The sequence below is a fragment of the Desmodus rotundus genome, chromosome 12, assembly GCF_022682495.2.
Source record: "Desmodus rotundus isolate HL8 chromosome 12, HLdesRot8A.1, whole genome shotgun sequence".
Classification (NCBI taxonomy): domain Eukaryota; kingdom Metazoa; phylum Chordata; class Mammalia; order Chiroptera; family Phyllostomidae; genus Desmodus; species Desmodus rotundus.
In genome coordinates, this window is record NC_071398.1 from 349,846 (window position 1) to 368,049 (window position 18,204).

At 53.2% G+C, this 18,204-nt stretch overlaps 1 protein-coding gene across 4 annotated transcripts in view; it reads left to right on the forward strand.

Annotated features, from left to right (window-relative positions):
- Positions 1-3,828: 3,828 nt before the first annotated feature.
- DPY19L3 (dpy-19 like C-mannosyltransferase 3) overlaps positions 3,829-18,204 on the forward strand; it is a 32,209-nt gene continuing 17,833 nt past the window's right edge. For 2 of the 4 annotated variants that reach the window (XM_045188439.3, XM_071220121.1), the window contains exons 1-10: positions 3,829-3,948; positions 4,883-5,024; positions 5,374-5,511; positions 5,700-5,836; positions 11,139-11,229; positions 12,794-12,915; positions 13,448-13,593; positions 14,768-14,891; positions 15,623-15,757; positions 17,517-17,648. In XM_045188439.3, the coding sequence (XP_045044374.2) occupies positions 4,922-5,024; positions 5,374-5,511; positions 5,700-5,836; positions 11,139-11,229; positions 12,794-12,915; positions 13,448-13,593; positions 14,768-14,891; positions 15,623-15,757; positions 17,517-17,648 (1,128 nt within the window). In that variant the 5' untranslated portion in view covers positions 3,829-3,948; positions 4,883-4,921. Of the gene's footprint in view, positions 3,949-4,735; positions 5,025-5,373; positions 5,512-5,699; positions 5,837-11,138; positions 11,230-12,793; positions 12,916-13,447; positions 13,594-14,767; positions 14,892-15,622; positions 15,758-17,516; positions 17,649-18,204 lie in introns of all 4 variants that reach the window. The other 2 variants (XM_045188438.3, XM_071220120.1) reach the window with 2 other exon arrangements.

Sequence of the window (18,204 nt, forward strand, 5' to 3'; positions counted from 1 at the left end):
GGCAGCGGTGGGGCGGGGATGGTGGCGCCCTGGGACCGTCACAAGCAACACTCCCGGGTGTGCATCGTTTCCCCTCTTCCTCCAGTGGTCCTGAGTGCAGACGGTGCCCTGCCGTCATTCCAGGTCCCCTGGAGACCGTGCACAGGAGTGACACCCGCCACAGCCTCTGTCCTGGGCCTGTCGCCCTGGCCGAGGAGCTGTCGTCCCCGTAGTTCTCTGTCTCCTCACGCAGCAGGGGGTGGGCACCCATGTCTGCCCGGTGTCTCCTGCTGGATAGGAGCTGCTCGAGGACACGCAGGCTGCTCTGTGGAGACTTAGTCTATTTTTAGTTTTCATAGACACTTATTTAATCTTTTTTTATTGTACAGCAAGGTGCTCTAAGTGATATTCTATAAAATATATTTAATAGAACTTTGAGTTTGCTATCCATGGACACGAATACATGTATTTTTTTAAGAAATGAGTATTGTGTAACACTACGGCATTGCTTCTCTAGCCAAAGTCCGAAACTCTGGAACACTGACCTGTAAAGACGACAGTTCTGCACAGCATCCTGTTAAAAGTAGGGGGACGTGCATTTTGTAAAACCGCCCTGCACAGTGAGCTGCATGCCTTAATGCCTCCCTCTCCGCGACGGTGTCCCGGCAGGGCGCTCGCCTGCCCAGCCGTGCGGTGAGCGCTGCCGTGCTTCAACTACCTTTGCAGAAACTGTACAACGTTAGAGTAATTTATTTTGCTTTATAGGAGTTTGTCATGTATTGACTTTAATATTGTATTTTGGTAATAAATTTTTTTGTTAAAAACACTTGCCTCGAACTTTTATTAACAAAAGGTTATACCCGCGCTTATCTTGGAAGTGCTGACCTGATCGCTTAGAAAATTGGGTTTAGATCTTGAACGTCCCAAGGGTCACCGAAGGCTCGTGATTCCCTCGGTCACTTGTTAAACTGCTGATGGGGTCAACCTGTGCCCCCACAAAGGGACAAGAAAGCGCATTTAGAGTGTTGCAATCACTAAAAATTCCGTCTAACTGTGAGGCTCTTTCTTGGCTACACAGCTCTCCATTCGATCTTGCAGATCGCATCCTTACGTGCCTGAAACCCCTGCGTAGTCACAGAGCAGAAGACAGCTCTATCCGTGACTGTTCGCCACTGGAGGGCAAAGGTGAGAGGTGCCTGCCCCTGGGTCTTGTGGTCTGCATCGGTGTCTCCTCACACTACACTTGTGGCGTCGGTCAGTGTAGCCAACACCATCTGACTGGATCGTCGGTCTGGTAGTCCACTTGTGCCTGAGTCTCCTGGGCCTCCTCGTCTTCCCATGTCTGAGGCCCTGTGTTCCCTCACTACAGCTGGGACCCTTTGTCCTGTCTCCCTACAGGCAGCAGTCCCCTCCCTAGTCTCCAAAGAACCAAGCTCCAACCCCCTGCTCTAAGCTCCAGACTCCCGCAAGTCCCAGCCTTGAGGGTCCAGATGTGGGTGCTATTTGGTGGCACCAGCCACACGTGGCTGTTGAGCACGGAGGGATGACTGGCGTGTGTGTGTGCAGCGCATGTGGTTTCAGAGACTCAGTACAAAAAAGTGGGAGGTGTCTCAATGGTTTTTTATATTGGTTCCATGATGAAATGATATTTGGGGTTAAATAAAATCATTAAAATTCACTTCACTGGTTTTTGTGTTTTTAGCGTAGCGACTAGAAAATTTTACACAATTGCACTGCTGTTGGACAGTGCTGTGCAGGGGGTTGAATTACAGAAAGCACCCAGAAAGAGAAAAGCTTTATAGCACTGTTTTGGGACTAAATTATATTATTCAGTCTTTTGTAATTTTTATAAAGTGTTCCTGGTACCCCCCAGACTTCATAATTCCATAACTTACTATGTCATAAGCATCTTTGCTATTTAAAGCCACACACAATCTGGAATAACGATGCACAACTACGTAAGAAATGATGCTGTAGACAGTACTGCCTTGTCCCGCGCCCACCCCTCAGCTACCATGCAGTTTCAAAGGTGTGGTCCCCGCCCCACCGGTTCGGCGCTGTGGGGGCTAGTGCAGTGTGGTCATGTGCCCACATGTCTGACTCTGGTGCAGGTGGCCAGGTGGCCAGTCCACCCACCTTGGGTGGCAAATAATACAGGATATAAAGCAAAGCATCTTTAATGCACCTTCCACGGCGAATGGCTCGCGTGAGTTGAGCCATGTCCCTGGGTCGGGTGAGGCTGCAGGTGGCTTTGGTGAACGTAGGTGACACTGGCAGCGTTAGAGAAAGTCACAGTGTTCTGCTGCAGGGACCTCACCCCACACACAGCACGGCACAAAATGAACATTCTTGGCCCTGGAAGTTCCCGGAGACGTTCGTTTTTAATCGGTGCTACACAATAGGCCTTCTTAGGTTTGTGTCTCAGAATCCAGGTGTCTGTGATGCGTGAACCGTTCCCAGAGTTTGGCACGGGCGGCGGGACCTGCTGTGCCTCCCAAGCTGGGGGGTGCGTGCCTCGCCTTTCGGGGGGTCCATCAGTATGTGCACTGTGCCTAGTGTTCCCATTCAGATCGCAAAGTATTGGTAAGATAGTGGCGTATTTGGGTTTTTAATCTGATTTTTTTTTTCAGTAATGGTAATCATGGTTTAACTTGCCTTACAAAGGTGCATTATTCTAGATCTTTCTTTAAATTTAGTTTTAGACACCTCATGTAAACCCTTAGCATTATATGAGGACATCGCCGAATGTTGGTGTCTTTTTACTTGTAACTGTTGCCAGTGTATCACTTAATGCAGACGTTAAAGTAACCGGAAGGGATGTAAGGGATTCTTGGACAGTGATATGGGGTACGTGGGGCCTTTGTTTAAAAGGACACTCTAAGATGGGTTTTATTTACACAAATCCGAGAATAATGACCTTGGACTATTTTATCTTCCTAATTTCTTACCTTTATCCTCTCTAAAAGGAAAAAAAAATACTTAAAACTGTCCATGTCATTGCCATCAGGAATAATGTTTTTAATTTATATTAATAAAGTATGCCATCTTCAATGTGTTCACAAAGGGGAATTGTGCCCTTCAGAGACCCTCAACGAAATCAGTTACTCATTTTCCAGGCTTCTGTCGGGACCTAATAGCATCATTAAAGGCTGTTGTCACTACAGCGCACGCCTGCAGATTCTTGCTTTTCCTACTCGTGTCACGCCTGTTCGTATCCCTGTTTGAGGAATAATGGGCCGCGCTTTGTTGAACTAGGCACACCTGTCACATCTCACGCTTGTGTTTCCATCTGCAGTCCTGTAGCATTTCCCGCCACAAAGATGTGAGAAACTCCTAGTTCAGGCTGAGAAAAGGTGCAGCAGGTCGTGGTTCAGATCCGAAGCTGCATTCATTTCTTTCCTTTAACTTTATATTTTTTCCGTTACCACTTAATCCCCTTATACCCTCACCCCCCCCACGTCACCCAATCAACACACGGTTGTCCACGTCCAAGAGTCTTTTTCCTTTTTGCTCCATCCCCCTACCCCCTCACGCCCCGGCCGAGCCTCCCGCACCCGCCAGCTGGAGGATGGGGGCGCAGGCGCCAGGAGACAGGCCCCTCGCTCCTCCCGGAGCCGCGCTCGCTGCGGCCGCAGCGATAACCGGAAGCGCGCTGCCTCCTTTCCGGCCGGCGCTGTACAATTGGCGGCCGGAAATGCGCCTCTTCCTTCCGGTCTGCCCCGCACGGGGCGGGGTAGGGCGCCGTGAGGGGCCGGGCCGTGCTGACGGACGGCTTCCGGAACCTATGCGCGCGGCCACAGTGGCCCGGCTTCTCCGGCGCGCCCCTGGCGGGACGCCGACGTCCCCAGGCCCCATTTCCGGGCGGTGCGCGACGCTCCAAGGCTCCGGGTTGTCCCCGGCCCTCGGCCCTCGGCGCCCCGCCCACCGGTCCTGCTTCGCCCGGAGCTGCGCGAGGACCGCCGAGCATAGGTCTGTGCTTCGGAGACCCAGCCGTGCTGGTTGTCAGTGATCTGGCGCCGCTTCGTCCCTTCGCGCGCTGCGCGCCGGGACTTCTCGGGGACGGGAGGCCTGTGTCGCGGTCGGCGCGGCTGTCACAGCGCCGGCCCCGCGTGGGTCTAGTGCGTGTCCGCTGTCGTGGCGCCCCGAGTGTGGCCGCTGTGGCGCTTCGACAGCCTCCGCGCCTGCAGTGAGGGGACCCACGGCTCCGAGCCTGCGCTTCCGGAGTTCGTCCCGCGTGCGCGTGGGGCGCATGGTTTTATGTGAACGAGGGTGCGAATGAGCGAGTGGACGAGGCAATGAACGAACCGATGGAGGAATGAATTAATGAGCGAATGGACGAGTGAATGAGCGAGGGAGTGGACGAGCAAATGAATGAGAGAATGAATGAATGAATGAATGAATGAATGGCATAGCGTGGATCGGTTCTTTTCCACGGGGCAAGCTGGTTTTGCCTTTAGGGAGTCATAACCCGCCCGAAGCACCACAGCTGGCACCGCTTACCACCCGGGCTGGGCAGGGAGCACAGGCATTGAAATCCACGCAGGACATAACCGTGGTTCAGGTCTTCACGACAAGGCCGGCGACAAGCTTGCCGGACTCCTCGGTGGCATGCAGCTGTGGGAATAACATGCAGGACACAGTTAGGTGACACTGCACGGTGGCAGGGACCTCAGGCAGGGACGAGGGCCGGGGCTGCTGGGGTTTAGGGGGCGTCCCTGCCTCCTGCCAGTGCGCTTCACAAACACGTTATCCACAGGTTCTTGTGCTGAGTGCAGAGGAGTTTTGCCGGCTGGTGGAAATGTGAAGGGAAGACGGGAAAGGGCCAAGGCAGATCGCCTGTGCCCAGGGTGCGCTGGGGCTGGGGCGGTGAACGTCCCGGCCATTTCCTCTGCACTGCCTGCAGGAGCCTGGGGGAGAACGATGCACCAGAGCCTTTGACACCATGATGTCCATCAGGCAAAGAAAAGGAGCCCAAGCCATAGAAGCGTCTGCGGACGGCGCAGCCCAGCAGGAGAGCGTGACGCTGGAGGACGAGTTGCCGTCCGGTAGGTGACCGAGCGGCACGAAGGGCTGCTTTCATTTCTGCGTGTGAACTGTCCCTCGCACAGGATAAAAACGCAGTGAGACCTAACGTCGGGGAGATGCGCGCTGACGCCCGGCGGTTCCCTCGGACCAGTGATCTGCTTGCCGTGCGGTAGCAGGGCTCTGCCGCCCTGGTGGCAGGAGCCGGGCGCGCTCAAAGGAGGGCCTGGATCTCGCCGTCTCAGACATGTTTTATTCTTTATTTTCAGTCAAAATCCTGAAACTCTCTCCTTTTACTTTTTTTGGTGGGATTTAGAGTCACTGGTCAAATGGTAACGGGATCACATATTGTAGGTATACTTTACCTCCTAGACACGCAGCCTGTTGTTCCTCCGTTTCACGAACTTCGTAGCTGCCCCACGGTCGCTGAACTGTGCCAAACACAGGCCCTGGGCGTTCAGGTGGGGAAGACAACGCCTCATGAAGCCCACGCTCCAGGGGGCAGGACAGGCGAGTGAGCGGTTCGACACAGCGGGGAAGGCTGCAGCCTCCTGGGGGTCGCAGGAGGAGCCCTGGCCGTCTGCCGTGGGTGGGGCATGGCTCCCCAGTGACCTGCAGCCAGGGCGCAGCAGACGCGGCGGTCTGAGGCAGGACTGTTCGGTGCTTTACCGACTTAGTTATCTGTCTGGTTTTTCCAGGAGGTTATACCAGGAGAAGACTGTGGAAGATTCTGTCACTCACAGCCGGTGGAGCCGTAGCCCTTTGCGCTGGAGTGCTGACCTCTGTCTACCTGGCCACTCTACACGAAAATGACCTGTGGTTTTCGAACATTAAGGTACGGGCTTTCTGCGTTCTGTGCTCCTCCATGTGCCTGGGGAGGGCCCACATAACGCAGCTTCTCACGGAGAATCCCGTCTAAATGTCTGGCTGTGGAGTAGAAAGGCTTGTGTTTGTTAGGGTGACAAAAGGTCAGGATGTTTACAGTCAAGTGAGTTTCGTCACCTACCCCGAGAGCAGCAGCCGCAGCCCAGAACCAGGGTTTGTCAGCCGGGATTGCGCAACCGGCGCCCTCAGGGCTGGGAGGGAGGCCTCCCGCGGGGTCCAGTGCCCTCCAGGGGCCGGGGCCTTCACTTCGTGTGTGTGCATATTGTTGTCTGTTTTCTCTTTTCAAGCATTTCTAGATGTTTTTTTTCATCAGACATTGTTTTCACAAGTATATCTGCAAGGGAAGTCACACACTGGCAGTGTTTTCGAACCAAACACACCTTGTTGTGACCCAGAGTGTCCTCGTCTTTGACCTCACTCACTACTGCGACTTCTAATGGCTAGTTGCTGACACAGGTGAAGTTCACCTTCCAAAGTCAGAGACTTAGGGTCTCTGAGAATATTCAGAAGGATCAGTGAGGAAGGCCCCCCAGAGAGCTTTCCGAAATGTGCTGAGCTCTGGTTTGGCAGAATGACGTGTGACGTGCCTGACTGATTTCCAGCGGCTGACAGTGCAGCAGGTGTGGCTGCACCTTTACACAAGCGATCGTGACAGCAGAGAGTCGTAACTCTTATCCTTCGGTGACAGTTGCTGGTTTTTGTTGTTGAGAAAAATTTTGCTCACCTTAACTCTTTAAAATGGAGTGCTCACAGATTCCCTAGAATAATGCAGGTTAATGCTTACTCATTAACACAAGCATTTTGAATGAAGGCTCAGATATCCCTGTGGGGGCCCTGTGGGGGCGCACTGCTGAAATTAAGTGCTGGCGACTGAGTGGTCAGCAGACGGGCTGAAGAGACCGGGTCTCTTGACTTTAAACGGTCAGTGTAGTTCTCTGAGCTAAAGCTCTGGCGTGGCGTTGGTAGCAGCCTCAACTGAACACACCCCATTGTCCAGACACCCGAGCACCCTCGGTTTTTCTCCCGTTACTTTTGTTACACTGCTGCCTGCTCTTTATTGAGTGCCCGGTCTGCGGGTGACTTGGATTTAAACACTGGGCACCTGGAAGGAATAACAAACCTTTTGGAAGTTGCCGGCAGACCTGAACCTGGTCTGTGTGCCAGCAGGCACCGTTGTCAGTGGGAGCAGCGCCACCCGGCAGGACAGACCCCTGTCTTCAAGCAGTCACCCTGGAGCAAGATGCAGGCCAGCGGGGGGCCCCACTCGCATCCTGTCAGCGCCGTGCTGGACTGCTGTGGAGTGCTGTGGGAGCGCGATGGAGGGTTGAGGGGCCGGGAGTGTCCTGGGGGACGTGACGTCACTGAGACATGAAGGAGAGGAAGGGTGAGCGGGGCAGGGCGGGGAAAGCAAGTGTCACAGGGAAGGGTCACATACAGGAAGCTCAAGGGGTGCCGCCTCGCTGATCGCCGGCTGTCCCCCCTTCCTCCCTGTCACTCAGGCCGGGTGGAGGGCCGTCTGTCCAGCCAGGAGCCTCTTACCACGAGCTCACTGACTCTCCTTCCCAGGCCTCTGTTCAGTTGTCCTTCCTCGGTGAGGACTTCCCTGCCCCCCACTCCCTCTCCCAGTCTCCACTCTACTTGCTACATTTTACTTGTTTGCTCCAGACTGAATTCCCGGAAGGCAGAGGTTTGTGTCTCTGTGTCCCTGTCGCACCCCCAGCAGAAGCGTGCTTGTCGCTGGCTGGTCAGCGCACATCTGTGGGACGAGGGGACGAGTCCGAGAGGGACGCAGAGCCCAGCTAGGAGCACAGACTCTGCCGGGAGGCCAGGGGAATATTCTGGCAGTCTCTTTATTCTCTCCGACCGATGCTGCTCTTTCCTTGAGGTCGTTTTCCTTTTTTAAAAATGCATCATTCTTTCTCGTTGAAAAATAAACCCTTGGGCTCAAGGACTAAATTCTTACAACTTGTTTCCCCATCTAGTCAGTGTTCAGTGATAAGGAAGGGTGATCCTCTATTGGCTAAAAGGACTCAAGTCACTCAGTTTTCTTAAGTCTTTTTTTCCTCACGCTAACATTTTCCACTGCCGCTCTCTTATTTACTCGATGTTACAGAATTTGCACATCTTCCCATTGAACAGTCTTGCAAAGCAAGGAGTCTTTAGACTAAACAGGGTGTGTCCGCAGCGTGGCGGCCACAGCAGGCCTGGGACTGGTGGCCTCCCTGTGGGAGCCCAGTCACATCTCCAGTAGTCCCAGTGCCTCAAAGCTTGGCCACTCTCTCCTACGGCTAGGCCCCTCGAGGGCAGGAACCATTCTCTCTAACAGAGGGGCGTGAACTTAACCAGACAGCAGGCATGGGTGCGGCTCTTCGCTCAGGGCAGCCTTCCCAGGGCTGGGCCTGGGGCGCCGCTGTTTCTTGGTGAGACGCTCTGTGAACCTGATTTGGGAACAGGTTGCTTTTTACAAGGTCAGTCTTCCCATGGCTTCCCCACTAGCTGCAGCCTCGCAATTTTGGGGGCAAATTTTATAAACAAAAGTTACTTACATGAGAATTTTAAAAAGTAATGATACGTTTCCTTTGCAAACTTGGAGTCGTTTGTCTGAAAGGGCTTGTCCCCTTTGTGTCGCCAAAGGTGCAGACCATTCTTTCTGAGCCGACGTTGTTCTTCTCGGTGCTTTTCCCTTCTGGTGCCCCTGTCGCGTTGCTAGACTCACTGCTGCAGAATGGCTGTAGCCGTACAGTTTCTGAAAAACGCGCTTCCTTTGTCTCCTCACTTCCTCCTGTCATCCCTCACCGTTGGGGGAGACGCAGGCTTTCTCCCTTTCTCCGGGCCCGTCCTCCGGCGGAGCCGGTGCAGACACAGTGGGAAGCACGTGCTCTCCGCAGGTTAGAAGCAGCGCTTGCTGCTGTTCCTGGTCCTCGGTGCAGCCCACCAGGCGAAGTGTAAATCGCCGTAAAACTGGGAAAGTGCTCGAGTGAGTGAAGCAGATGTTCTCTTAGCAGGAAGCAGATGTAAAACTTGCAAATGTCTGTCTGACAAAGTACAGCATTTGGTTCCGTGCAGCTGGTGCCAAGATCACCGATTCGTCACGTGCGGACGCATCTTTGCTAATCACGGCCCTCTGTTCTGTGCACACTCCAGTGTGTTAAGGGGGGGGCACAAAGGCTTTCTGCTGTCAGTGCTTCGAGTGGTGTTTGCCCCCCTGCCCCGTTATGAAGCCAACCTTTTACTCCCAGACCGTGTTGGGGAGGAAGCTGCAGGCGAGGACGGTGGGGCAGCTCTCTGGTCTGACTGGTGAGCACAGGCTCCATGTCAGCATGCCCCAGGGAAGACAGCTCACTGTGAGAGCTTCGAGGCAGCTAGAGGGCCCGGTGTGGCTCAGTTATAGTGCCATAACCGAAAGGTTGCAGGTTCTATTCCCTGTCAGGGCACATGCCTAAAAATAGGGAAAAAGTGTCCTTGGGTGAGGATTAAAAAAAAAATTAAGGCAGCTGGAGAAAAGAAAAGGAATGTAATTAAACTTAATGTTTTCTTTTTATTTGCATGGAAGAAAGCTAATATTGGTTCAGTTAACATTTAGAAGGGAGCGATACCAGTTTAGTTTTATGTTATCAAAAGCAATAGAGCTGGTTTTCTCTGAGGTTAAAATGAAGATGGATGAAGTAATGCGGCTGCTAAGAAGTGTTGCCTTTGCTGCTGTGAAAGGTAACATCTCAAATCAGTAGCAAATGTAACAGCAGAACAAGCTGCGCCACTTTGTATTGTCCTTTCTACAGAGCTCCTGTGCTAATGAATTAAATCTCAGAACCTGACTGAGCCTTCTGTTTAATGTCTGATCTTTCCAGGACACGTTATGTAAGGTGTGCTGCACTACCCACTCTCCCATTTTTCCCCAGAGTTAACAAAGATAGAACATAACAGTTTGTTTTTCAAGGCCAATGATCGGGTGTTTACACACTTAAATAATTGAGTATTTCTTCAATGTGTTATTCACGAACTGATTTATAAAACCTTTTTTAAAGAATAGGAGAAATATTTAAAGGTAGAAAAAATAAATGATTTCCAGGTAAATAGCGTGAGTGGTTCTTTTAATGAAGTATTTATTACTATTTGAAAAGTAGTTGGCAGTAGGGAAATACGGATGTGCTGACAGAGGTCCGTCTGTGGGAGAGCCAGGTTTTACCGTCCCCAGGGAAGCGGGCTTGTGGGGTGGGATTGGCTGGAGCAGGAAGACGTAGGTGGGGACGCATTCCAGGCAACGTGCTGCAGATTCTAGGGCCTGGGGTTTTGACTGGTGGTGTAAAGGAATCTGTAACGACACAGATTACGGTTCTCTGTTCACTTGTATCCTGTTTTCATGTGTGTGAAAGTATGTATCTGTACACATATAAAATACAAGATCTAAGAGTATTAATGTGATCATTCCAGAATCTTCTCCAGCCTCGTTACCAGTTGCCTGCATACGTTATGTTAATGGTTTAAATTTTATGAAAAGCATTTTACGACCAATTCGACTAGAAGCTATGGCTGTATATTTTAGTTCTTCTACAACTGACTCGTTACGTAGAAGCAGTTTGAATTTCTTGTATCCATTTTCCTACACGAGTGCCTCTCCGTTTGTCAACGTCAAACCCACATGTGAAACCCGCACGTGCCCCATCTCACCGAGAGTGCCGTGTACTCCGGTAGCACAGAGAGGTCTTCCTCGTGCTGATACTGTCAGCGGCTGCCTAAAGCCGTGACAGTTCTTTTCATCTGGGTTTTTTTATTCCCGCCTGAGGACGTGCTTATTGTTTGCGGAGGGAGGGGAAGAGGGGGAGAGAGGAGAGGAACATGCAAGGCTCCTTGGGGGGGGCTTTTAATGCTGTTCCTGTTTTGTCTCTCACCAATACTATGTAAGAATGGTGGTGTGTGTTTTTAAAGTTTTCATTTGTGTGAAATACAAGAAGAACCTTAACTCTGAGACACCGACTGAATGGAACTAGTCGCCTCGTTTTCTAAATGCTTTGTTACGGAAACTTTTGAACGTCCACAGCAGCAGAGAGGACAGTACAACAAGCCCCTCCCTGTAATGCACACCTCGCTTCTGCAGCAACCAGCCTGCTGTTGTTCTCATTTGCCAAGATTTCCTGAGGCTGTATTTTCAGTTTGTTTTCCGTTTAAGCTGTAGTCCTGGGCCCTGTTTCCATAGTGACCCTAGATGCTAGAACGCACGAGGGCAGCAGACCCACGGCCTCCCTTCGTTTCAGGAGGTGGAGCGGGAGATCTCCTTCCGGACCGAGTGCGGGCTGTACTACTCCTACTACAAGCAGATGCTGCAGGCGCCCAGCCTCTTGCAAGGTAACCTGTGCTGGGGGCACCCGTCGCTCTTCCTCGGGAGGCAGCAGTCTGTCTGTGGAAGTGTTTGCTCTCGGAGAAGTCGTGCGGTCCTTCGTGGAGCGCCCCTTTCCTTGCCTCTCGGCTCTGCTGCACCCCAGAGTCCATCTGTCTGCAGTTTCTCGGTGCTGCAGCTGACTTCCTCAGACCGCCTTGGAGGCGTCTCTGCAGGAGGAAGGAGCGGTGTCTGGAAGGAGGCGCTCGGATAACACACACGAAAATCCCGGGTGCCCGGCGCCCCATCCGTCCCTTCGTGTCGCAGTCGCCACTGTCACTGCTTCTCAGTGTTTAGAGCCAGAGGGAGCCCCAACGGGCCCAGGCCGCATGTGTTGGTGGGCCCTCCCTGACGGTAGCACAGGTTCTGCTCAGGTGACGTGCTGCACTCTTGTCGGTCACAGTGAGACACGAGACCCTGGCCATCTTCCTTTCTGGGCCGTAAAAGCCCATCAGGCAGTTCCTGGGTAGACAGGCACTTGAACCTGTGACCAGGTAAATGACCCACCAGCCATTTCAGGATTATTGCCCAGGCCCAGGACCTCATCAGGGGCACAGAGGGATAGTCTGGTCCTGCCCCTCCTCCTGTATCTGTCAGCAGGTGCTCTGTGCCGTAGAAAGCTTTCTCCTCCCCACCTGTCTGGTGGCCTGAGGTGTGGGCAGTCCCAGAGAGGCAGCCCGAGGGATGCTTCCTGCAGGGTGAGGCCGAGTGTGGTTGGCCATTAGTTAGCAGTGTGCGTGGAGACGGTGTCTGCCTGCGTCCGGGCCGCGGTTTCCCGACTGTCCTCACACGCCCACTGCCTGGGCTCTGACCTGCTGGGCTTTGGTCTCAGGCGGGGCAGGGCACGGGATGCCAGGGTGGCCTGGGGCCCGACACCGGCTCCGACCTCTCACGCAGCCTCTGCTGCCCCTGCAGAAAAAAAGAAAAAGATGGCATGTTTAAACAGCCAGCCTCCACGACAAAGATGCACCAGGCCCCGGTGTGGAGACACTGGCTGCTGGGCTGGGAGGCTGCCGCAGAGCCGAGTGCCGGTCTCCCGTTCCAAGGCCACCTGTCGGCCGGGCATGTGTCACCTGTGAAGGTCACTGTCTTGTAAACTTTCAAACAGACGGGAAGGTGGAAGGAAGCTCTGTCGTGGGTGTTGGTGCTTCACAGGTTGTCAGTGGGGTCTCTAGACAAACACAGGCCACACGCCACATCGTTTGCTCTGTCTCCCTGTGTCTTTTAATCTATAGACTTCTCTCCATTTATTCTTATAGTTTCTGTTGAAAACACCAATTCATCTACCAGACAGAGTCCCACTTTCCGGGTTTTGCAGCAGCCCTGGGTGCCCTTTCGTGTTCCTGCTGTCCGGCTGTCCGGCTGTCTTGCTGGTGGGGGGCAGGCCTGGGGCAGGGGCTCAGGGTCTGGCCGGGGTGTGGAGGCTGCTGCAGCACCGCAGGGGTCCGTTCCACAGAGCCCACGAGCACTTGTGAGTGAGCGAGTGAATTTAGTGGTAATTATTTTTCCTGATTTTTCAAATATCAACCTCAGGTTTTCATGGCTTAATGTATGACAACAAAACGGAGTCCATGAGGACCATCAACCTCCTTCAGCGAATGAACATCTACCAGGAGGTTCTCCTCGGCGTCCTGTACAGAGCTCTGCCCGTGCGGGTACGGCGCGCAGGCGGCCCTGAGCCCCGAGTGGCGCTGGGCGTCGGGACCTGGTGCTCTGGTCTTGCCCTGGATTGGTTTGGCATAAACTCAGCCACACCTGCATTATCTTCACAAATGCTGTGAACCTGGCTTTATGTTTGTGTTTTATAAGACGTTTTGTGCGGGAGGATGCTTCCTGGCGTACAGTATAGGTGTACTGACTCGTAGTGACCCACACTTTCGTGTGGAAATGTGTCAGCTCCCCTTACTTACCTTTGAAATAAAAACATTAGAAGGTTAGCAAGTCACAATGACCACTTTTCGCGTGGACAAGGTGAAACTGAACACAGTTGGCTGTGAACTTGTCCAAAGAATGAAGCCAGAGTCCCCGGGACGCCCTCCCGCCCCTGCTCTCGCAGCGCCACCCACGGGCTTAGCGCTTGGGGTCAGGGCCAAGCTTCTGAGTAGTGAATTTCTGCTGTGTCTTCTTAATGGCAAGGAGAGGACTAGGGCTTCCCTAACGAGTACTTGTTATTTTTCCCTTCCACAGAAATATTTAGAGCCAGTTTATTTTTATATTTACACCTTATTTGGACTCCAAGCGATCTACGTCACAGCTCTTTATGTAACCAGCTGGCTGCTCAGTGGCACGTGGCTGGCGGGACTGCTGGCTGCGTCCTGGTACGTCACCAACAGGTGAGCTGGAATAGGTGTGCCTCTCTATAAATGTGCACAAATGGGAAGTTTCTTTGTTTCCAGTTCAAAGAAAGTTGTTCTGCCACGTCGGTCTATGTGGGAGTCTCTGCCGAGTGGCGTCTGTTCGCCTTGGTCAGTGAGGCAGGAAGTCCTGCGTGCGTGCGCTCCCAGCCGAGGAGCACAGCGCTGGACTGCGAGTCGGGAGAGCCGTTCGTGATGCCCCTCTGCCGCCTCCCTCTCGGCCCGCCGAGGGCTGCGTGCAGCTCACAGCGAGCGAAGCACAAAGCACCATACATGCGAGGAGCTCTTCTGCTCTCCCGTCATCCGTCTCTGCGCACCGGAGCACCGTGAAACGGCACTTTCTAAAGCATTCAGCATGCACTGGAGAGCTGCCTGACCTACCGTCACGGCACCAGCGCTGATAGGAGACTTGCTGACTCAGACACGGGTTCTGACATTTATTTTATAACCCTAAGCAAATCCTTTGTGCTCAGCCTTATTAAGTAACTGCTGTGTGCCCAGCACTCAGCAGCATGCTGTACGTGCGCGTTGTCGTTTGCGAGTGTGAGTGCGTGTGAGAGTGCACACAGAGGTCGAGGCGCATACGTTCATACAGCGTACACACAGCTGTGTCGGGCGGGGCTCAGACCCAGTGATTGAGGAGCCCACTGCGTCCTGCTGCCTCAGCGCCTGAGCCTGACATATCACTCCCACTAAGAGCAGTTAAAAGTCAGATTTGTTGTTTGCATGAAGAGTAAATAAAAGATACTTGCTGAACCCCTATACTATGTGCAGGGGAGGTTCCTAGCACCAGATGTGCAGAGATGGACACTGACCTGCACTTGCCCTCGAGGGGCCACACGAGGAGGCAGGGAGCTTGCACACCGTCCGCAAGGACCAGGCAGGACTCTAGCCTGATGCAGGGGAGGGCACGGGTGCCGGTGGTGTGGGGAGCGGGGGCAGGCCGTTGGCTTGTGCGCGCCTGTTCGCCACCCCAGCCCACCCCCTGAGCGTGTGTGCGGACGGGCGACCTGGACCTCAGTGCCGATTGTAACGACCGAGAGCCAATGAGCAGAATCTGAGTGTCTTTAATGCAGCATAGCCATCACTCCAGGACACCTGGGCGTGACCCTGTGAAAGGGACCGCGGTGGTCACCATGCCATCTCTGTGCAGAGTCGACACGACCAGGGTGGAGTTCACTGTCCCACTGCGGGAGAACTGGGCGCTGCCCTTCTTCGCGGTCCAGGTGGCAGCTGTCACGTACTTCCTGAGGCCAAACCTGCGGCCTCTGTCTGAGGTAAGTTGTTATGAAACGTCCTGCTTTTTTTCCTTTTAATTTAATTTATTTATTTTCAGAGAGAGGGGAAGGGAGGGAGAAAGAGAGAGAGAAACCTCAAAGTGTGGTTGCCTCTCACATGCCTGCTACGAGGGACCTGGCCCGCATCACAGGCCTGTGCCCTGCCTGGGAGCTGAACTGGTGACCCTTGGGTTTGCAGGCCGGCGCTCAGTCCACTGAGCCTCACCAGCCGGACAACCGTCCTGCGTGTTTAATCTCTAGTTGCATCCAAGCTTCCGCAGTGGTGATGTGTGCCCGGTCCCGAAGTCTGTGAGTGGGCCTCGGTTCACGACAGTGTTTGAAGTTAAATGAAGTCTTCTTTTGAACCTTTCCCTCCTTTGCAAAGAAAATGCTTTCTTGTTTGTTGTGTAAATACAAAATCTGCCCTTACGTGGTTGCAGCAAACCCACAGTTTCCACAAAACTCAGAATTTTTAAGCCACGCCTCTTGAGATGTGAGCTGACATATTACCGCCTTTGTGCCCGCGTGGGGCTCACGCACCACGTGGGGGTGTTCCTGTGCCAAGTGTCCTTCAGGGCACGTGGAGCTTAAACGGCAAGTGCAGCGGGCTTCAGAGCAACGGCGTGTGGTCTTCCGCGTGGCTGTGGAGCTCTGGCCGCTCCTGAAAACTCGTCCGCGAGCCTTGTCTTCACCAGCGACACGTGAGTTCCACAAGGGCTTTCTGTTTCCAGAGGCTGGCCCTTCTCGCCATTTTCGTGTCGACCTTCGTCTTCAGCCTGATGTGGCAGTTCAACCAGTTCACGATGCTGCTGCAGGCGCTGGGGCTGTTCGCCCTGGACTCCCTGGACATGCTGCCGGCCCTGAAGGTGAGCGCTGCCGGCCGCTGGGCGCTGCTGCCGCGGAAGGAGCGTGACATGCGTGTTACCAGTGAGGCCAGGGCTGCTTGCAGCTCGCGGGAATGTGGTGTTTAGAGCAGGCGATTCGTGCAGCCTCATTGGAGCATCCTCACTCGTATTCTGCGTATTGTACCTTGCATGGTACGAGGGGAGACCCAAGAGAGAAGCTGGAATTATCTTCTGGGGGGCGGGCCCCCGTAGTCCAGGCTTGCCCCGCAGGGCGAGTGTTGTAGGAACACACCTGTATCAGCGCACCAGCTGGCGTTGTGGTGAGAGGCTGCGTTTGGCCTCAGTGAAATTTTTGGAGACTCTCCACACATCCGCCCATTTCATGATGAGTGATTGACGAGCGCACCTGCCCACACTGCGCTGAGAGTTCAGCAGGTTTCAACCAAGACTAGCATGGCCTCCAGCCCCATGCCCCACGCTCCCTATTCACCTGATCTCGCCCCAAACAACTTGTTTTTGTTTCCCTGGATGAAGAAATTCCTTGAAGGGAAACAAAAAGCAGAAGCACTAAAAAGCCTCAACTGGCTTTGAAGGTGGCTGAAGTTTAAACATGTAAGAATAAGCACACAATTTTTTATGAATAAACTCTGGGTTTTTTGGGGCCCCCTCTGGTACCTTTATTTGGAGCATAAACATTCAGATCAACTGTCCTTTTTAAAGATGACTTAAGTTTTAATTTGTATGACAGCCCTTTTGGAGTGTGTGGCTGTGTATTGACTCTCTTCAATTTCTCGGAAATCCGTGGGTATGTGACAGCTTTTCTGCAGCACTTCATAGAGTTTTCACAGTGACATTCAACCAGCTGGCGTGTGCGTCTCTGTTGACTCGCCCAGGGACCTCGCCTGGGGCGCATGGAACTGCGCCCCTGGTTTGTGCCCTCGTGTGCGCGACAGGCCCGACTAAGGGCCTGATGTAGGTCTGTGTCCTGCGAGGTCTGAAACAAGAGCTAGCGGGGGAGACCTGATTTGTTGCTGAATACAGTGAAATTTTCATAAGCCAGTATGAATAGGAAGTGGTCTAATTGGAAAGAGAAGACAAAGGTATCAGCTCTTTCTTTCTTTTTTTTTTTTTTTTGAGGCACTTTCTTACGTCCAGGTGGGTGGAGTTTGCTTCTTTCAGTCTGTACTCCACCCAGAGGCGAGTGCTTCTCCTGTGCATCTCTGTAGGCCACCCCAGGTGGTCCTCCTGCCTGTCCCCAGGGCACCGAGGCGGGTGTGAGCATCCCTGTCCTCCCGGGGAGCCTGTCCCCACACAAAACCTGGCTGGTTTCTGCCAGGATCAGCAAGTCCTTGGTGCCACACTGTGCCTGCTCCCACTCCCACAAGGTTTTCAGTCCCCCCTGCCCCAGATAAAGTGAAACAATGTACGCCGTGGTCCTACAGCGGGGAAATAGGAAGGGATGGGATGTGATAAGACACTGATGGTCGGCTGTCAGCCATAACTGTAAAAGAATTTGGAAGCAAATGAGTGTGCAAACTGCCTCGCTTGTTTCTGCAAAGTGTTTGTGGCGTTGTTCGCCCCCTCTGCTTCATAGTGCCCAGTTTGTTTCCTCTTCAGTTAAGGTTACAAAATGTCAAGTGTTCTGTATTAAAGTGAAGTGAACAGAAGTATCTGATTTAGTTTGTATCACTGGCGCGGGTGTGTTTTCTGTGCCTTTGGGACTTGAGATGGGTTGCTGTCTCTGGATAAACGGCCTCACCGGACTCTCTGACTGTTGCAGGCGACGTGGCTGTACGCGATTCAGGTCACAGCTCTGCTCCTGGTCTGCGCCCTTCAGTTTTTCAACTCCATGATTCTTGGATCGCTGCTTATCAGTTTTAACCTTTCGGTGTTAATTGTAAGAAGACTTCAGGTAGGACTTTTCTTGTCTGCAAATGTTTTTATGTAAATAGCCTGGTTTGTGGGACCTCATTTTCATGCAGCATTCAGAGGGACACGTGTGAGCAAACTCCCACTAAAAAGCAGGAAGGGGAGTATTTGCTTTTGGGAAGTTCCTGGTTAGCATTCCTGTTTTTATTATTTCTCTGAGAACTGGAATCTTCATTCAGTTCAGGGATTAACCAAAGATGCCTGCTTGAGTGCCATGGGTCCAAAGTTGGAATAACAGAGAGAAAGCCTCCACACCTCTGCCTGTGCTGGACTGCAGAGCAGGTGCTGCTGGAGCAGGGGCGCCCTGGGGCCGGCTGGCCCGGCTGGCCCGGCTGGCGGGGCGGACGCCACGCTCTGCCCCTGCCCCAGCTCCCGCACCTGGTTACTGACTTCTCGGAGTGGAAGCGAGCTCGGAAATCCAAGTGGATGCCTTTGGAGAAGATGGGGCATTTCCTCGAGTGTCGTATTTGAGCACAGTGACCCGGTCTTCTGACTTTGCTACCTAATTAGACTTTTTGAATCTCCCCTGAGGTTTCAGA